This window comes from Pezoporus wallicus, unplaced genomic scaffold, assembly GCF_028554395.1.
Source record: "Pezoporus wallicus isolate ANWC-B61680 ecotype Strahan unplaced genomic scaffold, APGP_CSIRO_Pwel_v1 contig_736, whole genome shotgun sequence".
NCBI classification, from domain to species: Eukaryota; Metazoa; Chordata; class Aves; order Psittaciformes; family Psittacidae; genus Pezoporus; species Pezoporus wallicus.
In genome coordinates this window covers 291,261-317,155 of record NW_026639744.1, presented here as the reverse complement: position 1 = coordinate 317,155, position 25,895 = coordinate 291,261, and the positions used below count along the sequence as shown (strand labels likewise).

Below are 25,895 nucleotides of genomic sequence, written 5' to 3'. Positions count from 1 at the left end.
TTAGTTTACTACATCTTCAAGACATCTTTCTAGGTAAAAAAAATAAAAAATCTAGAACTTGACAGAGTTGGAAAACCAATTATGAAGTCTAAAACATGGTTCTCAGGAGTAGTGATCACAGAATAGAATCATAGAATATCTTGACTTGGAAGGACCTGTAAGGGTCATCGAGTCCAACTCCCATAACATTTAAAATTATTGCCTTGCATATAATATGTAATAGCTAATAAAGCTGGGCATTAGACCGAATCTTGAGCAATAAGGAAACTAGACCTATGAAAGCCATAGGGAAGCACTACTGTCAATTAATTTGAAAACCCACACATACACGCTTATTAAATGGCTTCATTTCAACCTGCAGGGATTCCGTTTAATTTTCAGATTCTCTTTTCTAATCTTTTTCAGAAATCAGAAATGTGTAAGTTTACCCAGTTTCTTCCAAGACCTTCCATCTTATTTTTCTGCTACTCCGATTGCCCATGAACTTCTCTGCAACATGTTCCAAGCATGGCCTGAATCTGCTCATCCTTGACTGCCCTCAAATCTAAACCTCAGCATCTAAAATATTTGAGAAATATTCTATGCCTTCTGATTACTTATTATTGACTTCCAAAGTCCTATCTTGTTATACATTCATCTAGTTTTAAGTGTATTTATTTGTTAAAATACCTCTTATTAATCTACACTTGTTCACTTGACATACACCTATACCTAATGTGGGGCCTGTTTGAGTCTGACATTTAATTTCACAGTAGATGGTGTATGGCCCACCCAGTTTAGGCAGGTAGCAGTTTTTTTCCCCACAGAGCAGCTGCTACATGTTTGGAAATATTTTACATGCCTCTGTAAAACACTCTTTTCCCTTTGCTCTTTCACAGAGGTGGAAATGCAGTGAAGTAGACAGGCAAAGGCTATGTCATTTGTGAGACGGAAAAGCCAATTTCAGCTCAGAATGAACTAATGCACAAACACACTCAGCAAAGATTTGCCCTAATTCATCCACAGTGAAAATATGTTGCTTGCAGCTACAGGGCTCATGGAAAACACAATGAACAGAAACAATCTGCACAACACAATAACAGTTTGAGTGTGATGTGATGGATGGTTTGCATGCATGCATGCCATGAAACTTTCTCAAAAAAAAAAAAAAACAAACAAAAAGGAAAAAAACACTCAGGAATGCTAAGTGCCTAAAGGAAACCACATACTATCTGAAGAGAGTCATAAAACAGAATTAATACTCAAGGAGGAAAAAGACCCCAAACTTGGGACAATTTAGGAGTCCACTGGCTGCTTTTCACAGCCACTCATTACCATCCAACTTTCAGTAGGTCTGCAACCTAAAGTTACCATCTAAAATAACGGAGATGTAAAACACCTCACAAGTAAGCAGCATTTAAAGAAGTAAATGGAATGTGGAGGGTACATGAAGCAGTCTCACAGGAATATGCTGCTTATCTTTCCAGGATGAGATATTTACTTAGGAGAAACCTTCAAGCCCTTGCAATTAAAGTAAAATATTTTTTTCTTTTTTTCTGAAGAGAGCTGAATAAGAGTGCAAAGCAAAAGAAACAAAAGTTAAGTCTGCCAAATTGTGACACTTAAATTTGGAGAGCTCTGTGAGGCTGCCACTCATGGCAGCTCTACCCCTGTCCCAGGCTGGAATATCCCAACATGGAAATGTATTCATGTTGCAGAAAGCAGAAAATTATACTGGCAAAAGGAACCTCTGGAACTCTATTTTTACTACATGAGTTTCATGCCTCTATGTGTGAATTTCAGCACACATTACCAGAGCATTTTCTAAGAAACATTTTAAGTGATAAGTCATTAAAATAAAAACTCTCATCAGCAGCATGCAAAATATTCTAACAAGGCACTCCTTACTAAGATTACTAATTTTCACAGTTAAACTATCAGCAAACAACTCCTACTACAACTAGAAAAAATATTGTGGGTCTTCTAAAAGCAAGACTGAAATATAAGAAAACTTGGTGATCAGGGAAAGAACAGATGAGTAATTTACTGCGGTCTTACTTCTTGTCTATTTGGTGTTGTGATAGTAGGTGGGGTTTGACATTCCTCCTCCGCGGATGGCATGGACAGCCGTTGGAGAAGACGCCGGGTAATGACCAGGGCGGATGGGCTTGGCTGCAGAGTAAAAAGTAGGAAACCAAACAAGACATTTAGCTGTAATACAAAGTTTTCTACCTCTCTAGTACAATCCCCATTGTGTCCAAACAAGGAGCTGTGCTTGGCAGAGTAGTCTGTAATTTAACTCTGTGGAACACAGCATTCCCTTACCTTGGCCAATAAGAAATACAACCATTTTCTGCTTGTGACAGGGCCATTTAGCCTTCCCATGCATGCCCTCGTCTCTGCAAAGATTACAGACTGTCTGTACAGCAGAGGGAAGTGAGGACCCACTTGGTGGTCAGTGAGGTACCTTCTATGTTCAATTTGACTATTTATATTGTTCCAGAAGACGCTGAGAAAAAGCTGTCAGTAGGTTTCCAGCATACAGCAGGAAATACTGTGTGCTGCCTAATTCTATTTCAGGTTTTAAGACAGTAATCTTAAACTATCCAAACCATTATCCTTCTGCTTCAGCAATTCTAAAATACCACTTAAAAAACTGCCCATTTTAAGTACCATTTAATTGTATGCATGAATTCAGATTGTACCACAAAGATACAAAGATGTATCGAGTATCTGAATTAGATAGGAAGTTATTTGACTCTTCAAGAACTAAATTAAATCACAAGGAGGAGTAACCAGGGAAAAGAGAGGAAGGGACAAGGTCCCAAAAGGCAAGGAAAGAATGAAAGCAGAAGGAGAGTATGTGGGGGAGGAAGAAGAAAGTAAGAGACTGATTTAAAGAGACAAGTTTTCAGGTCACTAGAAGGGCACATAAGACCCATTATGCCATTTATTTACTGAGTTAAATAGCAGAGGCGCTTTAAACCTTAGGTGGGGCAGATTCTATTAAAAAGTGAAGTCTTTGAAGATTCCTGTGCAACAGAGGAGAAGCAGACTGTGGTGTGCCCTGGACTGCTGCTTTCAAAGCTCTTTCTATTTCAACATGAGCAAACAGACCAACCATGAAGTATGTGAGCAACCACTAACTCTTTAGCTCAATGTCCTTACCAATTTGAGCAGAGTGTGCTCTCCGTGCCATGTTTTTGGCTCTCACAGCTTCCTTAATGCGATCTACCTCCTGCTGGTACCGCTTGCGGTCTCGCATGGCATTCTCCTTGGCCTCCTTCAGTGCACTCTCCAGGGCCTTAACTCTCTCTGCCGTAGCTCTAAGTCGTTTTTCCAGCTTAGGAAGCTCACAACGAAGATCTGCATTATCACGTACCAACTGCAAGAAGAGAAGTTTCAAAACTATCCTATGGGAAAGGCTGCCTTACAAGGAGACACAGAAAACACAGATTCCTCTTCACACCTTGTACCCTGCAAATGAAACGGGTTTCTTCCAGAAACAACTGTAAAGAGCTTATGTCAAAGCAAGATTTATCTTTAACCATGCAGTTCACTTGTCCAGCTGAGGTACGATATTAAATTTTCCAGAAAGATAAAAGAATAAATGAGTTTACTCCATTCAACAGAATTTCACAAATCTGATCTCAGAGGGTGAGGGCTCCAGGATAAACTCTGCTACTGCAGAGCACTCTACTACCACACCTGCTTTCCTAGACTTTAAGAGCAAGTGCAGCAGAAAGTCTGTGTTTCTTCAGAACGTGGAAATGTCCAGCATTTCACAAATACTTGACCGCCTCATTATTTCAAACCAGTAACTCTTACATAGGTCTTACAGACAACACTGGGTATCATGAAAAATTGTCTCCAGTGGCTGTGGCATTCTTACCTACTTGTTCCCTGTTCAAGTATATGAGAAAATCGGGAAGTTTGATGCCTCAGACATTGCTAAGAAATGACTTTAGGGCCTAGAGCTATAAATGTGATTATATGCAACTTTGAATTAATGGACTTCCTCAATTAAATACGAACCTCAGCAATGTCTATCAATTATCAGAGTAAGATCTCACTTTACATGCAACAACAGCCAAGAGAGAACTGGTATTTATTTCCTTTTTATAAATAAGCCCCCGATGCAGTTAGAAAATCTAATACATTTTCTACTGAACAGATTATACCACTACCAGAAGTCAACAGAAAACTGCTCCAAAGGAGTGATTCTCACTTGTCTGGAGTGAAGGGAAAAACGTGGTTTAACTACCACACTAATAATATGGTAAAGCAACAGCATGTACTAACACTCACACATTGTTTGACATATCAAAATGTTTTACACCTGCTAGTCCGGGCTCAGTGCCAGAAGGACAACACAAGCTAAGCTAAAAAAATAAATAATAAATTGTCACAATGTGTTTTTTCTGCAAGTGTTGAACCCTTGTTCTACAGAATGGTTATAATATGAAATAACAGCAAGATGATATCACATTCAGGTCAAGTCCAATGTCACTTTTCCCTCTACATTTATTACAAGATGAAGACTCCTAGCTAGTTTTGAGTAAATATACACTGATGAGAACTATAAAAACCCGTATCTGAAAACCCAGCAGATGTGTGAACTGAGTGCAAAAAAGGCAGAACAGTAAAAGGAAAAACACTCCTAAGATGTCCCAGTTTCCATATTTAGAAACTAGGTCTTTAAACCATCTGTTCCCTGGGAATTTCAAAATACTGAACCTTAGCGGACACTTGTCATGGTCCTGCACTGCTTGCTTTTTTAGCACTTCCCCAGAAATAAATAAAGCAAATCATGGAGAGCACTGTGTGTCACTAATAACAGTTTGAGAAAACTGCTCTGGAGAATGTTTTGTCACTATTAAAAGAGGAAATCAAAATAATCTTTACTATTTGGTGCTCTGCACCCGAACAGTGGGAGACAGTTCAAAAATACTAACACCTAAGAGGAAGGTGGAAGCATACTTATTGGATGAAATAATCCAGTTGTACCTAACAAGGTGCTACCGAGATATACATATATATGTACACACACATATACACACTATTAATATATGCAGACTGCTGGTAAGCAGAGGGAAGGCTCTTTCTTTGGTGTATACCCAAAACACTTGCCTACTACACATTCCCTCCAACCCACATTTGCATGGTGGGTATGTAGGTTAAAGGGCTCTCCATTGCCCTCATCTCTCCAAACAGCTGTATTCAAAGAAAATGGGAACAACATGTGAAAGAGGGAGGAGACAGAAATAGACTTGCCCAGAAATAGACCACCAACCTCAGCATTCTGGGGTGGCACTAGCCGTTAAGCTGCACAGAAAACCTCTGTTTCTTTGCTTTCATACTTTGCTGGTTGACTTCCCTGAAGTCACCTCCAAGAGTGCCTCTAAGCAGCTTTAGACCAGAAGTCAAAACTGTGGATACACAATTCATCTAGAAACCAGCACACAAGGTAATAACAAGCACGTTATTCTGTTGTTTATGCATTACACCAACGTGGTGACAATCCTGCCAAAACTGCTAGAGCCTATTTTCACAGAAAAAAAAAAAAGTGTTTATTTAACACGTTCATAAGAAGTATAAGCAGTGGGAAGAACACTCTCACACCAACTTCTAATTCCAAGAATTTTAGTTGAGAACTGTAGGTGACATTTCCTCAACCAGTACATATACCTTCAAAAACTACCCCTTTAAACAGAAAAAAAAGTGTATTTTGGGGGGGACGGAAGGATGGTGGGAGGGAAGGAGAGAGAGAAGGAATGATGCAGAGCCCCTACCTGTTTGTGAACCTTTGTAAGCTGTTCCAGGTTGTTCTCAAGAAAGGAAATTTTCTGCTTCTGCGCAGCACTTCCACCCCCATCATCGCTATCGAGTTCAACACTCTGCACAGGAAGAAACCAAGAGGAAGCTCAAGTCTTTTGTGACTTTAAGTTCCCAAAGGCAGAAAAGCCCTCCAACGCCCCAAATCAAAGAGAATTTATTTTACCTGCTCATTTAATATTTAAGAGCCACATTCCCCACTACACAAAAAATACACTCTTCTTACTGAACAATTACTGGGGGATCCTGAATAGGAAAATCATAGATTTTAGTGGAGAAACCCCATTTTCCCTCTTTCTTTTCCCTCTCCTGGAAGACGTTTTTATGTAATAAGGGTTTTCAACCTTAAAAAAAAGTATAAAAACTCTTCCCCAAAGCTACTCTAAAGGACTGAAAAGCATTGTGAAGCCTTTGTCTATTTATGCAGCTTCAGACTTCCCCAAAAGTTAAAAATACATTAATTTCTGCTAAATAATAATTTTGCCAGGAAGAGCCTGACTAATCACAAGCGTACAGAAAGAAAGAGCCACAACATTCAGGGTAGTGTTAGTACAAGTTACATTGAATAATTTCTGGTACCCATTAATATCAGCTTTGAGAACTTTGTAACAGAGCTGAATTGGCTTGGTTCATTTTGCTTAACCACCAGGACTTCTCCTTAACAAATTAGGACCAAATAAAAGCTAATAAATATCACAACAATTTTTAGCTTATTACTCACTATTATTGAAAAAGACAGTGTCCTTTTTTGTAACAACATGCACTAAAAGCTTCCAGCACATCACAAGAATACTACAAAAAAAGGTAAGACTTTGGTTTAAAAGAGTATATATAGTCTTACTTTTTTAACGCGCGTGGTAAGATCTTGGACGAACAGTTTGCGAAGGTTGTGAAGAGTCTGAAGTTCTCTTGCCTGGAACCAAAATAACAGTAACCAAAATAAAAGGCATAAACCTTTTTAAGATGTAGTTATAGTAGCTAGTAGATAGTCTGGTGTAAAAATTCTCCTCAGATTTGAGTCAACAGCAGGTAAAAGAGCTCTGGATTCATTATCTAGCAAATGCATTAGCCTGCTCTGAATGCTTACTCACAGGCACTTAGGATGTTTAAGTGCACTTAAGATGTTTAAGTGCTTTTTAAGTTTATGGCAAAAACCCAGGCTTTCCAAGTTTCTTTTTTTATATGCACCAACTTCTCAGGCTCAGCAACATAATCACCTTACTCCAGTTTGGGGGTATGACACACGAAGTGTAAACCCTACCCCTGCTCCCAGCAGGAGGGAAGCACTTAATCCATGTGCAGGGAAGGAAACTATGTGGATAGGCAGTTCACGCACCCCAACCCCATATTGCACCAAAGCCATACTGAATGGAACTGTCTTTTCAAAGTTGCTAAGAGCAACCTTAACTTTCCCATTTTATGCTTATCCACTCACAGACTGGAATTTAAATAAATTTAAATAAATGAACATCCCCAACTCTCTCAGCCTTCCCTCACAGGACAGGTGCTCCATCCCTCTGATCATTTTTGTGGCCCTCCTCTGGACCCTTTCCAACATGCCTGTATCTTTCCTGTACTGAGGACTCCAGGTGGGGTCTCACCAGATCACAGTAGAGGGACAGAATCACCTCCCTTAACACACCAGTGATGAAGACTTAGGGGGCAAGAAGCCCAATAAAGTGTAATTAAGACATACCACTGTTTCCTCCAGCCCCTTAAGATCTTCTCTTGCTTGTTCCCTTTTATCATTAAGCAGTCTAGAAAGATCACAACATTGAATACAAATAAAAAATGTTGAAGTTATATAAACAGAAAAGAATCAATCAACACTCAGTTTGAGTAGAACATCTGCAGATGAAAGCAAACTGTACATCCATTTGCATCTGTAATTATGCTTCTGTCCCAAATATGCAGCTTTCTCACACAGAATGGCTGAGCCACCATCTCCATTTTTTGTGTCCACGCATGAAATTTTTCTCTCTCATTTCCAGAAACGGTTTTTACTCTAGCATCTATTTATTACTAAAAAAAAAAAAAGTTCCAAAAACTCATTTCGCAACTTCTTACCTGTTTTTGCTGTGCATTAAGGAATGAGGGACTGATAAGATATTTCATAAAATAAGATTTCTAAAAAAGTTTTTTTGGCAAGTATTGAGCCCACTACTGAAAAGCCTATGAGAAAAAAATGTGGAGTAGTTGGTAACCATTTATTAGCACTGCATCTTGGCTTTGTTACTGAAATGATCATTTCAGTGTGAATATTTCAACACAAATGCCTCTTTCCAGCACATCTCCCGTAGACACATTAAGAGATATATTGACAAGGACACCAGACGAGAAAACTGTTGACTTACATGAGCTTTTCCAGTTTCATTTCCCTTTCCTGGTCCTCAGTTTTTAATTTATCATAATCAGCACTCAGTTTCTCTTGTTCCAATTGAAGCTTCTGATTCATACTAGAACACAAAAGAAAAGGTCAGTACAGCTCAGTCCTGAACCTCATAAACAAGCATGGTAAATCTACATTTAAAAAATGGGTTTAGAAAGAGGAAGGAAAAAAAACGAAAGAAATTAGGCATAAAGAATCTGAAGAACAATATTTAAAAATATTGGAGAATTAGATTCAGTGGCTTGCTTCCTTTATCATAAAGGATGTAAACTGTTCTTGCCATTTTTCTGTCCTGCTTCCTCATGTTTCTCATTTCCTTATTATTAGTCTTTGGCCACATAATAAATATGATGAAAGGAACACTATGCATTAAGATTGCCTAGATTTTATGAACACTGACAAAAAAAAAAGTACAGGAGCCAAGAACACAATTTTTCAAATGCTGGAGTATCTGAATAACAGACTTACATTGCTGTGTGAGGAAGAAATATTTAGAGTGTGAAAATGATATATATTTGGGTCACTCAGACTCTCAAAGCCTGTGGCAGGACTTGTTCTTATAAGATCCCCTCAAAACCTTTATATTTTAAAACCTGTTCTCTTCAAAGCTTCTCTTACCTACATTATTCTGTTTTTCTCTCCACAATTTTATGGACTTGTTAAAGCTCCATAATAAAAAACCAGGCACTACAGTTATTAAAATAATGCAAAATAATCAGAGAGTTGTTGGCTGAATGAATGAAAACCCTTCTTTCTGTAAGACACTGAAATATATAGACATCAGTTAAAACTAATAAAAAAAACAACCCCAAAACATCCTTACAGTATCACAGAACAGGACAGCAAAAGAAAAAGCAATAGAGCAAGTAAACATACTCTCTGATTTCATCAATTATTTTCTGCTTCTCCTCAATTTCATCCCTCAGCCTGGACAGCTGCTTCTGGTGGGCTTCCCTGTGACTCTCCATCTGCTGCTCCAGTGCCTTCTGCAGAGTACAAAACCCAGAGACATACATGAAACAGAAATCAAGTATCACAGCTAACCTTCCATGTCAGCTGAATCAACCTATCTTTCTGGATTTGAGTGAGGCTTATCAAATGAGATTAATTCAGGAATCTGCCTGATACATCTTAAAACTGTACATCTCCTCATCCAAACATTTAATTCAAACAGTTTTTAGCAACAGATGCACACCAATTTCTACTCATTTTCTTGTGCAGGCCAGGGTCTTATGTCAAGTGCCAAGAATGACAGTTTTTACCACTCCTCTATTTTATGAGTTTATTCAGCAAGTAAATATATGTACAGCTATACCCGTGATAGAAGTAAAACTCATTCCCTTCTCACTCTGATAATTGTTTATCCACAGCCCTGTTATTCAAATTCTATGAATAAATATATCTCAAGTAATAAGAAAAATTCACTGCATCTCTTTAGATTGCTAATAAAAGATTTGCATTTTTTTCTCCAACTGTAAGGAATAACTGTGCAACTCTTACTAACTTTAACTTCTTATAATTGAGGTGAAAGTTCTACAGGCAGCTGACAAACTTCTATCACTATTCTTGCAAAACTGTATTTTTCTTTCAGTTTGGAACTCCATTAGAAACACAACTCACACATTACTGATTAACATTTCATTGCATTCCAAAGGAAGAAGTAAATACCAGAAAACAGGTTTATATTTCATTATTATTTCTAGGAGATAGTTAGAATTCTTGCCAATTTTTTTAGGAAAGTGGCCTCTTTTTTTTTAGTACATGAATTATATCAAGCCCAGTATCCTGATTTGCCACTTATCAAATTGACTTTCAGCAGACTTCCACTGGCAAAAAATTAGAGTAACATAGAGGTGAATCAATATAATTTTCCAATCCTATATAACAGAACTGTTCTCAACTATATATGCAATATACTGGGTATTATAATTTGGTTCTTTGTTCGTGTGATCTAAGGAGTCCAAGCGTCTCCAATTCAGCAAACACAGTACACTGAACCTCTCTACCCTTTGGAACTGGCTCAGCTTAAAAACTGATGCACTCACCTCCCAGGATGTTCAGACTATGACTTACTTTTTTCCATCATGTGGTCAACAACCTCAACACTAGCAAGTTCTGATTTGACATTGTGAAGATCGTTCAGTTAAGTAAGGTCAAGTTTTCTAACTGAGACTGTCAGTTCTGACAGAAGCTGGAAGCGTTTTCTAAAAGCACGCAAAGGGCACAGGAAGACAAAATTACACCCTAATTATCAGCTTAATGAAGGTTCTCACTGAGAAATGCTCTCTAAAATTGTAGCATGCCATACTACCTTCATCTCCTCTGCATCCTGAAGACGGGTCAGATGCTCTTTCTCCTTATCCTTGAAACTGACTTCATGCATCTTTTCTGTTTAAAGTCGAAAACAGTTAAGAATTAACTGCACAGTTCCAGGACATGCTATGTTGAGCCATTAAAAAAAAAAAAACCACAAAGTAAAGAGTTCCTCTTTTGGCAGGGGAATGAGGACAGACAGCTTTAGAGGGTCACAGTCATGGTTTGCGGTACCCATTGCCCAAATCCCCTTCTCCTTTACTAACAAGACACATTTTTTTCAATCCACCCAAAACCTTTCCAACCTACTCTTGCTTCCTTATAAGCATACTTATTGCAATCTCCCTTGCCCTTTTCACTTTCTGCTGGGAAATGGTGCCTCTAGAACCAGGTCATTTCTTATGAGTGCAGTAGGAAGATCAGGACATGGAATAAAAAAATCTATTCTAAAAATGTAGGAGATGTTAAAAAGAAAGTCTTATCACCACCTGCTGCTCCTGGAGTCAGAGAAGATCCCTTCTGCAGAAATCCAGAATAACGTTAAGGCTACAAGGTCACATTGTAATTTTACATAAACCAGGACCTTAGCAATGCCACAAGAACTGCTTTTTATACACATTTTCCACATTAAATCAGAAGGGGAAAAACAGCTCTTAAAAAGAAGTCAGCTGGATCCTACACAGGAGCTAGGAAAGACAGATCTTTTACTTGGCCCTAAGTGAAGCAGCTTGCTTTTGAACAGGGAAGGCCATTTGCCAGAGGGTCAACTGAAATTAGATGTATAACCAAGAATTTTAGAGAACAGAGACTTAGCAAGAATGATTGGTGTTGTCTGACTAAAGTATTTAGTTATGTTTTGGGTTTTTTGGTTTTGTTTTTAAATTTCTCACATCATTAGAGGTGAAGCTCTTGTTATTGAGTTTTTGATTCTTTTGAGAAATTAAGTTTTCTGTATTTTGTGAATGGACTAGGCCGAAAGGGGTAATTCTGGTTTTATCTGAAGTGTAATTTACTACAAGGAAGTGCAATATGTTAGATATTCTGAATCACAATTTTGTCTTCATCACAAAATACTAAATAGACAATAAAATGTCGTAGAACTACTGCACATATGATACCTTAGGCAATAGTGAATTTTCTAAGATATAAAAGAAATGATAACCACAAGATCAAATGTTGTACCTTGAGCACGCAACTTGGCAAGCTCTTCATTGAGAGAGTCCTGTGATTCTTCCAGTTGCCTTCTCTTCTGCTCCATATTTTGCATGTAGTCTGTAAGGGACTTGATCTTTGCTTCATGCTTTTAGGACAAAGGGAATAGCAATGAGATGCAAATACCACAGTTTGTTACCAAGGAATTAAGGTACTGTCCTATGTCAGAGAGGAAAAAGAGAAAGCTCTCCATATGCAGAGCTGATGACTAGGAGAAAACACAGCAAAAGATCTGAGAAAGAGCTAACAGAACCAAAAGAGACTGCGTTTTTAAAGGTCATATTCAGTAGCCCAAGACATATACCAAATAGCACAGGTAGTAATTCCAGGGCAAACATCATGGGAAGCTCATGACTAGGTGTTAAACACACAGCAGTAGTTCACTAAAACGAGCTAAACACCAGGCTTTTGAAGTGGCCTCTGGATGCTTCGACCTGCAGAAGCTCAGACTGACCTGCCCCAGCCATCATGACGATTTGTTTCTTCCTAACATCCTTCTGAACTAGAAGGCCTCATGTTTAAATAGCAAACAGTGGAGAACATAGTGAAAACTCAAAAAATTAAAATAAAATTTTCTAATTTGGGGCTAAATTCAAGTGAATTATTACATCCTATTAATAAGGCCACTTAAGCAGATGTCATTCACTTTGGCAGAGAGGAGTTGAGACCTCTGGTTTGGCGCTACTGTGAAGATCTGACTTAGAGAGGAGCAATCCCTAGCAGGAACTAAAATAGTTCATTCAGAGCCTCCTGGCATCAAGGTCTCTAGGAAGGGAAAGGTGCATTCCTGATTTGCATGCTTTGGGCAGGAGATCCTCTAATAGATTCCTAAATTTGAAAAGAAATCTGTCCAACTCCCAGCTTGGCTCCAAATGTTCTGTCCCCAGAATAGAGACTGTTGGTATGGCACACAGTGGTGATGCACCATTTTATGGATCCGCTAAACACCATACCTGTGTAATCCTGTGATATGGCATTGCCATTGGCAGTAACAAGCCACCAGCTTTGGACTGAGTTTGCAAGGCCTCAGGACTGAGGCTTGCCAAATTTGATCTCTCTAAGCTCTTCCCGAGCTGTCTCACAGCTTTTATTTCATTTCTTTTCCTTTCTTTTACACCTTTTCTTTCCTTGGTGGCTTTATAGATAATGTGCATTTGCCCATTAAGAAGATTCTGAGCATAACACATCTGGCTTCTTCTCAGTTTTAAACAGACAGGCCTCAATATGCACTTAGATGCAGAACCTCCAAAATGCCAAGACAAGGTGATCACAGGCCTAAGAGTATTTCTGCCTGGTTTCCTCATCATGTGAACATGCAGTACTTGAATAATCATCTCTCAAATCCTAAACCTCCAGTCTCCTGTCTGTAAATAGGTACTGAGGACAACAGTTAGGTCATGCCTGTGACAAGCTCTGACATTCTCTGTGATTCAAGCGACTATAGTGTAAGGACACAAACACAAACCCTACAGAGGCACCTGGGCTGCCTTCCATTCATTCCTTCGCCAGGTCAGTTTAAGCCAGCACCAGAGCTGAAAGAGGCTGTCCCACTGCCTCCTGCTGAGACCTTTATTCCCAGCTCTGTGTTCCTGCTCCTTTCCTGCCAACAGAAGCATGTAAACAGCTGATTTGCAAGTCAAGCCTTAATCTGTGTTACCAATGCAAGTTCCCAAGGAAAGTGCGCAGCACATTTTGGCAGGATGACTTCTTTCAGTGGCCATGCCAGCCCAGAGTCTACTTTAAGACAGGATGAAAAGTATATTTTTTACTTAACATTTTTGGACAGCCAACACCCTCAGGGCTCTAGCCTCCCTTTATACTAAGAAGCATGCTTCCAGCTACAGTTTTATTAGGTAGAACTTGATAAAGACATTCTGCTGCAGGACAAGAAGCTATCCTTGCTCCAGGTTTATTCAGACTAACTGGTAGTAAATGAAATACAATAAACTGTACTGTGTTCTCCCCTTCACACATCCACTTCAAAGCAACTGGGCATGTCAAAACAGCTAGCCCCTTTGCATGCAGGAGGCTGCAGAAAGCATGCACTGTAACTGCGATCCCCTGTAAAGCTCTCCTACCATGTGAATGTATTGCTACCTAGTTATTTTGGTAGCATGCTAACAGACAGATACAGAGGGCTCTCCAAATGTTTTGAAAGTGGACCAAACAATCACTGCTTCCTTTCTCAGGCTGTTTTTTAGTGAAGGTATAAGATACAAATTCATGCTGAGGAAATCACTCAAGCTGGATTTTCAGTATTATGCCATAGAACACATTTTGAGATCTACAGCAGAACATGATCTTGCCACAGAATGTACTGAAAAACATTGTGGGGGTGGAACAGGAGAAGACAGAAAAGCCCAACAAAACAGACAAGAGAAATACCACTCTGCTCCTTGAAGTCTCATTTCTCACTCTTGGCACATATTTCTTGAGGAAGAAGGCTGAGAAAGTCATCAAACTTTGCTGCAAAGGGATAAGGAAGGAGCAAACATACTTGTGAAATGAGCAGCTGGCAAGCTGCAAGCTCCCTCTCGCTGGCATTCATCTTCCTGTTGGAGTCTATCTGGGCACTCTCCAACTGCTTGCTGCGGTTCACCAGAGATTTCACCTCAGACTTCATCTTGCTGATGTAAAGCCGTGCCATGGTGAACTCCTCCTCAATCACCCCATTCACATCTGCTAACTAAACACAGAGAAGATTGCAGTCTTGAACGTCTGATTCTTAGAGGTAAGTCAGCCCAAAGCAATCTTCCTGCTGTGAAGCTCTTGTCTAGAGCTAGGTAGCTTCTGTGAAAGCACAGCAGCCCTCAAGGAGTACCCATGGACCTTCAGGTCACCTTTAAACAAGTTAAACCACTGTTTCTTACAATCGTCATCGATAAGCTTCAAAAGTGAGAAACTAAGGCTCATGCTCACAGCGTGCTTCATCAGTTTAGTTGTTCAACATCTGAAGCAATCAAGCTCACCATCATGGCAAGAGCTTATTTTGGAGAAACCTTCTCATGTCACCAGCACAGGAAATTTTCCTTTTTTCGAACTGCTAAAAGATGACAAACATTTTCAAAGTACTCCTTAAAGAACTTTCCTCTTGAAGGACTGTGCTTCTTCAGTAAGGAGCTGTAAGACAGACATGGGTCTGGAAATCTCACCTGGCAAGAGAAAAGTAATCGCTCTCATCTCTAAATATGAGTATCACTCTATTTATACATCATTTCCTTCCCTGGTTTTAATATGGTGCCTTTTATTTGTATGTCTTTCTCTTAATGATTTTTCTTCAACTACTTAATTCATGTAACCCACTGACAAGCTGTGAAGGTTCTTCTTGAGCAAACATATGGCTGGCAACTTCATTTGCTTTTTGCCTTTTTCCAAGCACTGCCAAGGGGAAGGTAACACGTGCTCTATCTTCTCCCAAGAGCCTAAAAAATGCAATTGCTTCCAAAACTCTCAGTCTGGTCTGAAATTAGACACACTTTGAGAACATGCTAATTGCCAACAATTTGAAATTATTCTTCTAAAAGCTTCTCAATCTGGCCTTATTTACACTGACAGCTGTCCTATAAAGTGCTGACATCTTAGTTACTATAAAAATTTGTATCAAACAGCCGCTGCCTCCAGTTTCAAAGATCTCTACTCTTACAGTTCCTACTACAATGGCCACCAGAGGTTGCTGTAGCATCTAGCGAAGTCTGGTCTCCTGGTCCTGGTGTCTGCATAACCTCATCAGATGAAAGGGATACTGTCTTCTGCAGCAAGTGCAGGCTGGGGCATCTGTTAATTTAAGGGGGCTTTAGCAGGATATCAACAACTCCCAGAGTCAACTCAAAACACTCCAGCCACACATGCTCTATTTTAGGTTTGAATATTCGGGAAAGTTCATTGCTCAAAAACTGTGAACTAAAAGCAGGAGAAGGAAGTACATTGCAAAGAATTTACATACATGGTGAAAATTAATTTCTTAATCCAGTTTTAGCAATTGCTCTTTTTCAGATGGTTTTAAATGGAGAGATAAGATGGCATTAACATCACCCAGAACATTTTCCTGGCCATGAATATTTCCATCAGGGATGTGCCATTTAGCAATGACCACACAAGTATCTTCTGTGAGACTCAGCATTTTGCTCATATGCAACAGGAGCAGTGTGACAGAGTAGCCACCTCCTCTACTGTATCTGTAAACCCAGGAGCCAGAGAGAAAGCAAATTTCAAAGTGAAACTGGACAAAATTTGCTCCATCTCCTGGCATGTTCAGATGCCAAGGTTTCTGTCACTTCAGCCACCTTCAATCCTGTTCTTATCTCCTTACTTCAGAGGAAAAGGATCCTCTGCAACTTTTCCTCTGTAAAGGTCATTAGTCAAGATACAAAAGTTAAGCTGGTCTTACTGTCATGCAATTATTTATGGGGTATCTAGCACAAATTTACCAGTGCTGGAAATCAGTAATTTTAAAGCATCTTCTGTTCAGAAACACACACAGAAGTGTGGGCTCTTTGATAAAGTGCTGAAAGGCTGTAACCATAATTTCTGCGCTGCTGTTTTGATTCAGGTGCCCTGAACAACTGTCAGTACAGACCTCTGGCTTTGGGAACTGTTCACCTTCAGCTACACAACAGTTTTAGGACAAGCTTCAAACAAAGATAGCCAGCCAAAAGCCAAATCTCACCAATAAAGATTCTTCAGATTCTGGGAATACTGGGTCATGCCAGCTAACGAAGGAATAAGGCTATGTGTGTAGTCTTGTGGGGAACTCAGATCCCTCCATTAATAAATGCATAAACACACGGATAGGCTGCATTAGTCTGACCCCAACCATGAAGCTGGGAATAAGAGGGCCAATTGTGTGCACAGACACTGACTGACCATCTCTGACCCAGACAAAGACCTCTTCAGTATTTTACTCTGGTTCTAGCCATGATTTAACAGCAATGTCCTGGGAGAATGACATGTATCACATGTATTCCACATCAAGTATTTTCATATTGCAGGAGGTGGGTGGGGCAAGCAATAAAGATGGCCAACTTACTGTTTTAACATCGTTAGTACCAATGATACCTCCAATCTCTCCCAGGTCCTTAAGCAGCAAGTTCAAGATTTCTGTAGCTCTTTTCTTCTGATGGTTACTGAGCTCCTGCAACTGTCCCAATTCCCTCTGGGTCGCTGTCAGGGCACTCTGAAACGGTTTAAGAGCAAAAATTACATTCACCCCAGCACACTGGGCATCAGTTTTTGTGTGATAACCAGGTAACAGCATGATGTCTTGTACTTTCCTGAATGTGCCTACTAGCTCCATGTACTGTCACGTACAATTCTACCTTGCCATAATCCACTTTTGCAACTCACTTGCTAACAAGGCTACTTTAGATCTATTAAATGTAGTAAATCCGGTAAGAATCTTACTTGCAAAATACATGTCAAAGAAGGTTAATCACAGAGAAACAGGTATAGAAGGATATAAAATTTAATTTTTTTCAAATGGATTTCATAGTAATCTGTTTTACTGAAGTGGGTAATGAAGCTTTCCATGAAAACAGATCTGCTACTCAGCATGCATAATGAATTAAGGAACATGGATGTATTAAGCTAGTAAGCAAACCTTGATTTTTCTCAGATTTTTTCCTTAAGTTCAGTATAAATCAGCTGAAAAAAGCTGACTTTTTTTCCTGATTCACTCCCCGAGATCCCCTGACTCAATATAAAATCCCTGCTCTGCAGCACAGAGTCCAGAAAAACACAAAATGCTGCAATTTGCATAAAGCAGATTTTCACATCTTTCTTGGCATAATACAGTTTTTAAATACCCTAAACACAGAATGGCCAGTTCTCACATTCAGTTCAGTTACCTCGATGGTGTGCAAAATAGAGAGGTTGCAAGAGAGACACAATCTGAATCTGCCATCAGCTCCCATAAAGTATCTTCTGAATTACCTTAATTTTATTTTTTAAGTAAGAGAGAGGTCAGCCTCTGCAAATAATGGATCTTTTAACAGCTTCCCTGATACTTCCAATTTTTAAACTACATAACAACACGCTTGGCAGAGGTATCTGAAAGATTCCTGAAACAGCAAAGGCTAGCAGTTTTCTGGGAACCCCTACGGAAATCTTTAGGGGAGGTGCAGAGTTAGGGGGTGAGAAGGGAACCAGCACTATAAACTGCTTGCGCTTACACTCTTCTGTGCCAGCTCATCAGCCAGTTGCTCATTGGCCCTTGTTTTATCCTCCACTTCTTGGGATTTCTGGTCATAATTGACAGCTAATTCTTCCAGGGCTTGAAGGACCTCTTTTACTTCATCTTTTGCTGCTTCATTCTCTATCTGAAGACGGGTCAGCTCCTCTTGAATCTTCTCATAATCTCTCCTAGTGGAGGCCAAAAGCTGGAAACCAGATATCACAGAAGCATTAAGTCACCCAGAAACTCATTCAAAAGACAACACTGAAAAGGGCAAAACCAGACAAAGTGTGAGCACACAAGCATGTGTGCAAGAAAGAAAAAGCACAGGAGAAGAAATCCTGCCACTCTACCAGAAATAGCATCGGTTTCGGCATAAATGTATTTGAAGGCTCTGAACTTCAATAAAAAGAAAAATCTTAATCAAATGCTATTTGGACAAGAGACTGAGGTAGAGAAACTTGTTTTAAACAGAATCACAGCTCCAAATAATTTTTTTTGCCCTCAATCCAATGCTGCAGCTAGGACTAAAAAGTACCAAAGTAAAATGTTTAAACAGAGACTCGTAACTTTGAACTGAACCAAGTAAAGGGCTCTCTGAGGCAGCCTCAAAGATCTTGTGGCATTACAGAAATATTTTGATAAGCAAACCTATGATGTTTTTTCTTAGTTATCATCTGAAGCCTGATGCTGAAGACAGATAAAACTGCTCGTACTTGCTGAGGCACAATACTACCTATGCTAGTATTTCCAATTTGTAAAATGTATTAAATTTACTATTTGCATCCTATGGAAAGAGATGCTGAAGTTTCAGTAACAGTGCTGATTGTAAGGAATCAGTTGCATGGTCCTCCCCCTTGCTCTTGCACCACTCTATCTTCATTCAGATGTTAAAGTCTTGAAAATTAAGCTCTCAGGTTATTAGCACAAAGCCAGACTCAACTGCAGCCATGTACTGCAGAATGATGTGAAAATAAATAAAAGGTGCTACCCAACATTTATTGCTGATACTGTACTTTCAAGATTAGTAACAAAATTGGCACTTAACATTGCTTAAAAACGTAAAGTGTAGAAAAATAATATAAAACTGGTGCACAAAAAACAAGAAGGCATTCATGCTCATCCTAACAGCAAAGTTTGGACATTCATTCACAGAACTCGCTTATTTCCAAGCCTTCCTCTGTACATATTAGTATAACATTACTGTATTGCAGCTTTCTTGGACAGTAGAACACAACCTGCACTAAATTGTGCTGGGTGGACTCCTCCTGACCTGTCCCACCACTGCTCACTGCCTCTCAGATTGTGAAGAAATTGAGTGCGAGAACCCAATCAAAACAGAAGTGTCTCTCTAAAACAGACCACCTAAAAGGGAATGTCAGAGAAGACATTGCTTTTTTTTTTTTTTTTGGCTCAGAGTGCTAATGGAAAATAGGAAACCAACCAGGCAGCTTCAGACACTGGCATGTGCCCAAAGTGGTGAAGAGAGGATTCAGATGTAAGGGAAATTTATCTCACTGGTAATGCTGCAGCCTCAGAAGTGCACTCACATTATGGAAAAACCCACTGAATTGCCAAAGCCAGATGGCATGTAAATATTTAAACAACAAAATAGCTTAAAATAATCTTTCTACTAAACACAGATGGAACTATTATTTACATTTACTTAAGAAATTTACTGTGTGAATATTACTGCGACTTCAAGTAAAGGCAAGTGTTATGTATCACCTAGAGCATAAACACAGCTCCCCAGAAGATTCTTGTTGATATAATGTGGAAAAATATACCAAGATTTTAAAAGGCTATTAATAACACATTATACCAATCAGTTCTAAGCAAAGGGAGGGAGACGGCTGCAGCACTTTGTTGATCTGTTCACAGCATGCAAGATGTAAGGGTGGAAGATTCAGAATCCCCCCCAAAGCACACACCCTAAGAAGCAGCCAATGAAAAGGTACTAAAGACACAAGAATCAACACAATGCCATCTGCAGTAGTCCTCTAGATTTATAATTAACCTGCTGGCTTAATCAAGCATGAAAAGTACTCTAGTTAATTAGGGGGAAGCAGAGTGAGGCAGCTGCTCTGCAGCTACTGTATAATGGAGCTAATCACAGCTCTAAGAGAGAACAGGTACATCGCTCCCACAGTGCTTACTCGTGGAAGACAAACCTTGAAAAATTAACTGAATTCCTTTAAAGAAAAAAAAAACAAAAATGTCACATTAGCTGTCAAAGGTAAGAGACGGACGTGCTTCTTGGATGAACCTTCTGTACAAGCTGTGCAACATCAGCTGCAGAGACTTCAGTAAGTCTAGATTAGAATATATGCAAAAAAGGGGGGAAAATGGTCTATAAAGCAAGGATTAGAGGCCTCCAAAAACATGAGTCATCTTCCAGATGTAATACTGAGTATGGAACACAGAAGGTGAGGAATAAGCCGGTGTACAGCACGCTTCCAAATATCTAACACAAATAAAGGAACGCACATCACCCAAAAATTAAGACAAAAAAAAAAAAAAAGACACAAGAAAAACTGTGAGGGGAAAATAAGCTTTAGATGAGAAGAACATTGATGTAAAAAGATGGTAGAAGTGAGACGGTGTAAATAACATGTCAGAAAATAACGCTGCTGAGAATGCATAAAATTCTGTTACATGTGTATAGCCATGATATGGGTAGCACAATCAAAAGAAAGTTATGGCAAGTGAATGAAGAATTTAATCATGGACTAAAACTCCTGCAGTGAGGACAAGTCCTCAAAGGTGGCAGGTAAGTCATGACTGATGAGTAACAGACATTTTTATATGTTGTTCTCTCCCTCTTAAGGGGCTAAACCTGGAAACTTTCTTGAGGGTTTTGATAAGGATTGATACATGGACAGAATAATTCTCTTCAATTACAAGAGAGGTTTCACACCCCAAAAAAGCAGCCAGCATAATGCTGTACTCCAACTGAAGTGGCTCAAGGAGCTACAATAGGCACTCTCCTAAAGAATCAAGGCAATGTTTTGTGCAAAGAGAGACCAAAGTTTTGGAACACTACTGATGGGTGAACTCTCACACCAGGATTATATTTCTTGGTCAGAATAGTGCAAGGGTCTCATAAGAAAAATGTAAGGGCCTTTTTGTTTGGTGGTGGTTTTTAAAGGTTTTTACCTCCTCTTGATCCAACATTTGTTGCTTTAGCTTTTCAGCCAACTGGCTCTGCTGGTTGATTTCATCATCCTGCAATGAAAGAGGGTTGGAGATTTTTAGTTTCTTTTCACAGTTCTTGTTTGGTCACTTCTATTTCTCCTTTCTAGAAAAGAAGGAGCAATAACACCATAGCAAACCTTCTGCACGTTCCAGTGGTATGAGAGGAGAAAAATATACATACACAGAGATACAAAGTAAAAGCAATGCATGCATGCAGTTGTCTCTACTACATACCTAAGCAGAAGTGTCCCTGATGATAAACAAGATACTGAAGTGATCAGAGTTGGACCTTATAACTTTGACAACATACATGATGTTTTACAGATGTAAATACATATAGACGTACAAATACATATACAGTCTCTCTCCCACTTACCCTATCCCCATATTTTAGCTACAGAGAGATCACTGGGGACAGACTACAACTTACAGCTAGCTCTGAAATGCATTCATGTACTGCATTAACACTCAAAACACCACACAGAACTTGGAGCACTCAACTGCAGAATATGCATTTTCCTACTCCCACCAACCCCTTGAGGGAAATACTGCCAGGTAATACATAGCCAGGCATCCAATTCTACTGGCATTTCAACTTCCTTAAGACAGCATCCTCATGGGTAGGAACTGATCTTAAATACAGACAAGAAATGATGATGGACTCTTCCGTACAAGTCCTTCCTCCAAAACACCAGAGGAGGCACACCAAGCACAGCCTCTGACCAAGTCCATCTCTGTTCTTGTAATGGATACCCTTCTCTAAAGGAACTTACCAAAGATAAATGGTTGCTTTTTATCTTATCACAGTCAATTTTTATTTTGTGTTTCACTGACAAGCATTCTAACGGATCTATTCTGATAGCAAATACTCCAACTGAAGTGGCTCGGGCAGCTGGGAGAAGCACCCTCCTAAAAAATCACAGCAGCGTTTTATGCAAAAAAAGACCAAATACAACTATTAAGTAGAATATATTGAGTCACTTGCTAATATTAAAATAGACCCAGATTCAATATAAGACTGGTCTGCACTATAGCAAGTTATAAATAGCAGTATTTTGGTTTTGTTTGGGGGATCAAATACCTCATTTCCTATAGTACTGCACTAATGCACCAAATTATGCTTCCCATGTTTTCCAGGGTAAAATTCAAAGCTGCTACCAGTTCCCTCAAGAACAGTTCAGTGGGCTTTGCTACTTTTGATAAGGTAAAGTGAAAGAATGACCGACTTCTTTTTTAATCAATACATAAAAGCTAGAGACAGCTACCAGCAATGTATTCACCACCACAGAAAAGCTGTCACTTCTTGAAGAGTTTAACTGGTATTTTGAATGACATCAACATACTGCTGTGGGCCACTGGACTGTGCAGAGAAACCTCATGCATGTCAGAGTTAAGGCTTAAACACAACTATTCACTCACTGCCTTGGTATTCAGAAACAGCTAAACTTTAATATTAACATATAAGGAAACAGTGGGCTTTTCTTTCTGATATCTTCTTGCTAATTACAATTGAAAGTTAAAATCAAGTTTTGAGTTCATATGGTTAAAGCTACACTGAAAATTTTTGCTAGATAGCCTTTTACACTGTTTGTATCCATGATGGGTAATGGTTTTAGTATGCCTTTCTCCCCCTTATTGTCACACAGGCGAAAGCTATTAATGGCAAATGCTCAGTAAGCATACTGCCAATAGCTTTAAGTGCCAATGATGTATTTCAAGCTGAATAAATAAATAAATAAATAAGCCACTTGCACTCCAGGCATTGTTCACAGCTAGAACAATAAGAACAAAAGACAAGGGATAGTTACATATTTTCATTAAAATTGTAACACATAATAAACATGTAAGAGACAGTCTGCTCTTTTTTCTTTCTCCTGTGCCTTCAAGGTGACACTACAGTTTGCTGAGGGATTTCACAAAAATTGCTGAGGAAAAGGAGCACTGAAAAGCCTGTACTGAGCCCTTAAAAATTAAAAGCAAACTTGGCTGGATTTTATGAAGAATATCCCAAATCTATCTGCAGAGTGAACACAGGCAGATAGCTGACATGAGAGAACAAAATCCAGTTTTATGCAATGACAGTGTTCTGAGCTCTGGGACACTTTCCACGTTGTGGTGTTCAAGAAATACAGAGAGACACCCACCCAGTTTGAGCAAGTCTTTCATTTACACACAGTGAATGGAGTCAAACCAAATATTCACACCTTATCATCCAGCTGTCTGTAGAGACTGGCAATCTCATCATCGTATTTCTGCTTCTCCTCTGTTGAGATGCTAGCAACAACTGGTGTGATGTTGTCAATAATGGGGGTGTTATCACACGGCTCCAGGTTTTTCTGGTCCTTTGCACTGATCTGTTCATCTTCAGGCACAGCTTCTCCTGAGGGCACACAATCCATGGTCATTAGAATTCAAAAGAGAGGGTTGCCCAAAACTGTGGACATCCTAGGATGGTCCTGCACAGTTGCTAAGAGGGACTCAGCAAAGCCAAGAAGGATTGTATCCCGCTGTGTGAGGCAGGGCAACTGCCATGCATACCAATCACAGGCAAAAGTAGGTGTGGAAAGAAGGCCATACTCCTTAGAAAGACGATCTCCGCAGACAGAAATACATTATGCAAAATGCAGCGACACTTTTGAATGGCTGCCTAACACCGAACTCCTGGCTCCCCTTTCACTCAAGCCCTCAATCCATGAGGCTAATCTCACCTATAAACAGAAGTGTAAATAAGGAGGAAAAAATTCTGACTCTCAGCCTAAAGTTTACTGGCAATTAAATGCCTCTTCCTCTCCAGATTTCCAACTGCCTTATCAACTATCCCTCCCCCATCATGAACTGCTAGAGCACCAGGACAACAAGGAAGAGAGATGCATTTAAAATGATACCCACCTTCTGCCTTGTCACATCTAAAATTAAAGTGCATACACCAATTTCCAGATGTTGCCTCTGCATACCGGACAGGATGTTCTCTCTACACATTTTCTTTCAAATTCATTTTCTTTGAGGAATATTTTCTTTGGTAACATTGGTGCATTGCAATTATGAGCCTGCTTCAGTTCAGTGAAGAAGGACAGGCTGGGCACTCATGTCAGAAATTGAATCTACTGTCATTAGAGTCCGGTAAGAGACTCTACAAGCCACTGAATGCTGCATGCATTGCTCGAGGTGTGGGAAGGTTACATCCAACCCTTCTGTACAAACAGGTTTTTTTTTCCTTTTCTATTGAGGGCTACAGTATTTTAGTCCCATAAATCTTTACTAACCATTCCTCTTGCCAAAACAGAATAGGCATTATTTATCTTACTGGCAGGGAAACAAGTACACAGGACAAATATATCAAAAACCAGAAAAGCAGACTCATTCAAGCCCCAAAACAAAACGGGGCATGAAAGAGCACAACCAACTACCGAAAAAGGTATTTTTTTCAAGCATAAAGCATGAAAAAGAGTAATTTGAAATCAAACACCAAAACCCCTATAGAAGAACTTAAACCATTTTGCCCTACTGCTAGTGGCTGGATCATATATCTTATTATTAATGAGAAAAATGTAAACTGATTTTTTATTGTTGCATTTCACTGGAGCAGACTAGGAAAGGTGGGCTTGGTCAGATCATGGGACCTTGCATACATGGCAACACTCCTCGGGCTGCAGAGAATCCATCAGTAGCCTCCGAAAATGAACGTTTAGATTTTTATTCTTTGGATAAGAATAACCTCCTATGTGTAAAACACAGACCAAATTGTGCATTTGGATATGAGGCTCTGAAATCCTGCTCCTGTGAGAATATGTTTTCTGCTACAATTTTTTTTTTGCATATTATTTTCTAAATTTATAGACTAAACTATACCAGTAGAATATTTATACATCTGTCCTGCAATTCATACTCAAGATGCAATTTCTGTGACACTTTCATTTGTAAAGAGCCTCCTTTGACAGAGTATCTTTCCAAATGACACTACTGCAGAAGGTCAGGCAGGAAATCAATAGTATTTTGAATGCATTGGCTGGGTAATGCCAGTGAGAAAAGCAGGACAGACAGAGGGGATGAGGAAGTGTGTATATTTAAACAAAACAATAGAAACAGCGTGTTGCAAGTCTCAATTTAGACAGCATATAGAAAGGATCCGTACAGGGCTTTCTAAAAAAAATAAAAGTAAAAATAACACAACGAAACCAAAAAACCAAAGGCCAAACCACCCTGTTTCTAGAACAGGAAGGAAATTAAAGTCATCACATTTAGCAAACACAGAATGAAACACACAGAACATGAGTGGGTTACAAATCCCCAGCACTCCTCAACACCAAGAGCAGACTGACCGTCTCCATAGCAATTGCACTATGCTGATATGGGAAATATTCCCAGTGCTGAAGTCTCCAGAGAAAGACACAGAGTGTAATCATTAGGTAACAATCTCATCTGAAAGGCAAGTAAACAGCGTAGTTTGCTGAAGGAGGAAGCAATTTTTGCACCCATAAAGGTCAGGTTTTCTCAGTGATTTGACTCAGGATGTTCAAAACCAGACTTGACTGTACAAAACAAATTGTAACTAATAATTAAATCATAGATCTGTTCTTGCTTTAGATACTTCACTTTTGCAAGAGTTACATGCTATTGACACATCAACACACAGAGCCTGGATGACAAGAAATTCAGAAAATAAAAATGACTCCAAAGCAGCAGTATTTCACTGCCAAGGGTTTACTGAGATTGCAGGGTGCAGGGTAGTTTGCAGAGTAGTTTTTGCGCGGGGCGTTGCTGTTGGTTTGGACTTTCTTTTTTCTATTTTGTAATGTGTGGAAT

General features: G+C 39.4%; 1 protein-coding gene across 1 annotated transcript in view; it reads right to left on the bottom strand.

Moving 5' to 3' along the window:
* Nucleotides 1-25,895, bottom strand: part of KIF5C (kinesin family member 5C) — an 83,223-nt gene that overhangs the window by 5,071 nt on the left and 52,257 nt on the right. Inside the window, exons 12-25 of the mRNA XM_057415601.1 lie at nt 23,297-23,472; nt 21,054-21,122; nt 17,896-18,102; nt 16,755-16,901; nt 14,226-14,414; nt 11,699-11,816; nt 10,515-10,591; nt 9,080-9,189; nt 8,169-8,270; nt 7,511-7,571; nt 6,656-6,727; nt 5,772-5,876; nt 3,148-3,364; nt 2,038-2,151 (exon numbers count right to left, since the gene is read on the bottom strand). Of these exons, the coding sequence (XP_057271584.1) occupies nt 2,045-2,151; nt 3,148-3,364; nt 5,772-5,876; nt 6,656-6,727; nt 7,511-7,571; nt 8,169-8,270; nt 9,080-9,189; nt 10,515-10,591; nt 11,699-11,816; nt 14,226-14,414; nt 16,755-16,901; nt 17,896-18,102; nt 21,054-21,122; nt 23,297-23,472 (1,757 nt within the window). The 3' untranslated portion in view covers nt 2,038-2,044. The remainder of the gene's footprint in view (nt 1-2,037; nt 2,152-3,147; nt 3,365-5,771; nt 5,877-6,655; nt 6,728-7,510; nt 7,572-8,168; nt 8,271-9,079; nt 9,190-10,514; nt 10,592-11,698; nt 11,817-14,225; nt 14,415-16,754; nt 16,902-17,895; nt 18,103-21,053; nt 21,123-23,296; nt 23,473-25,895) is intronic.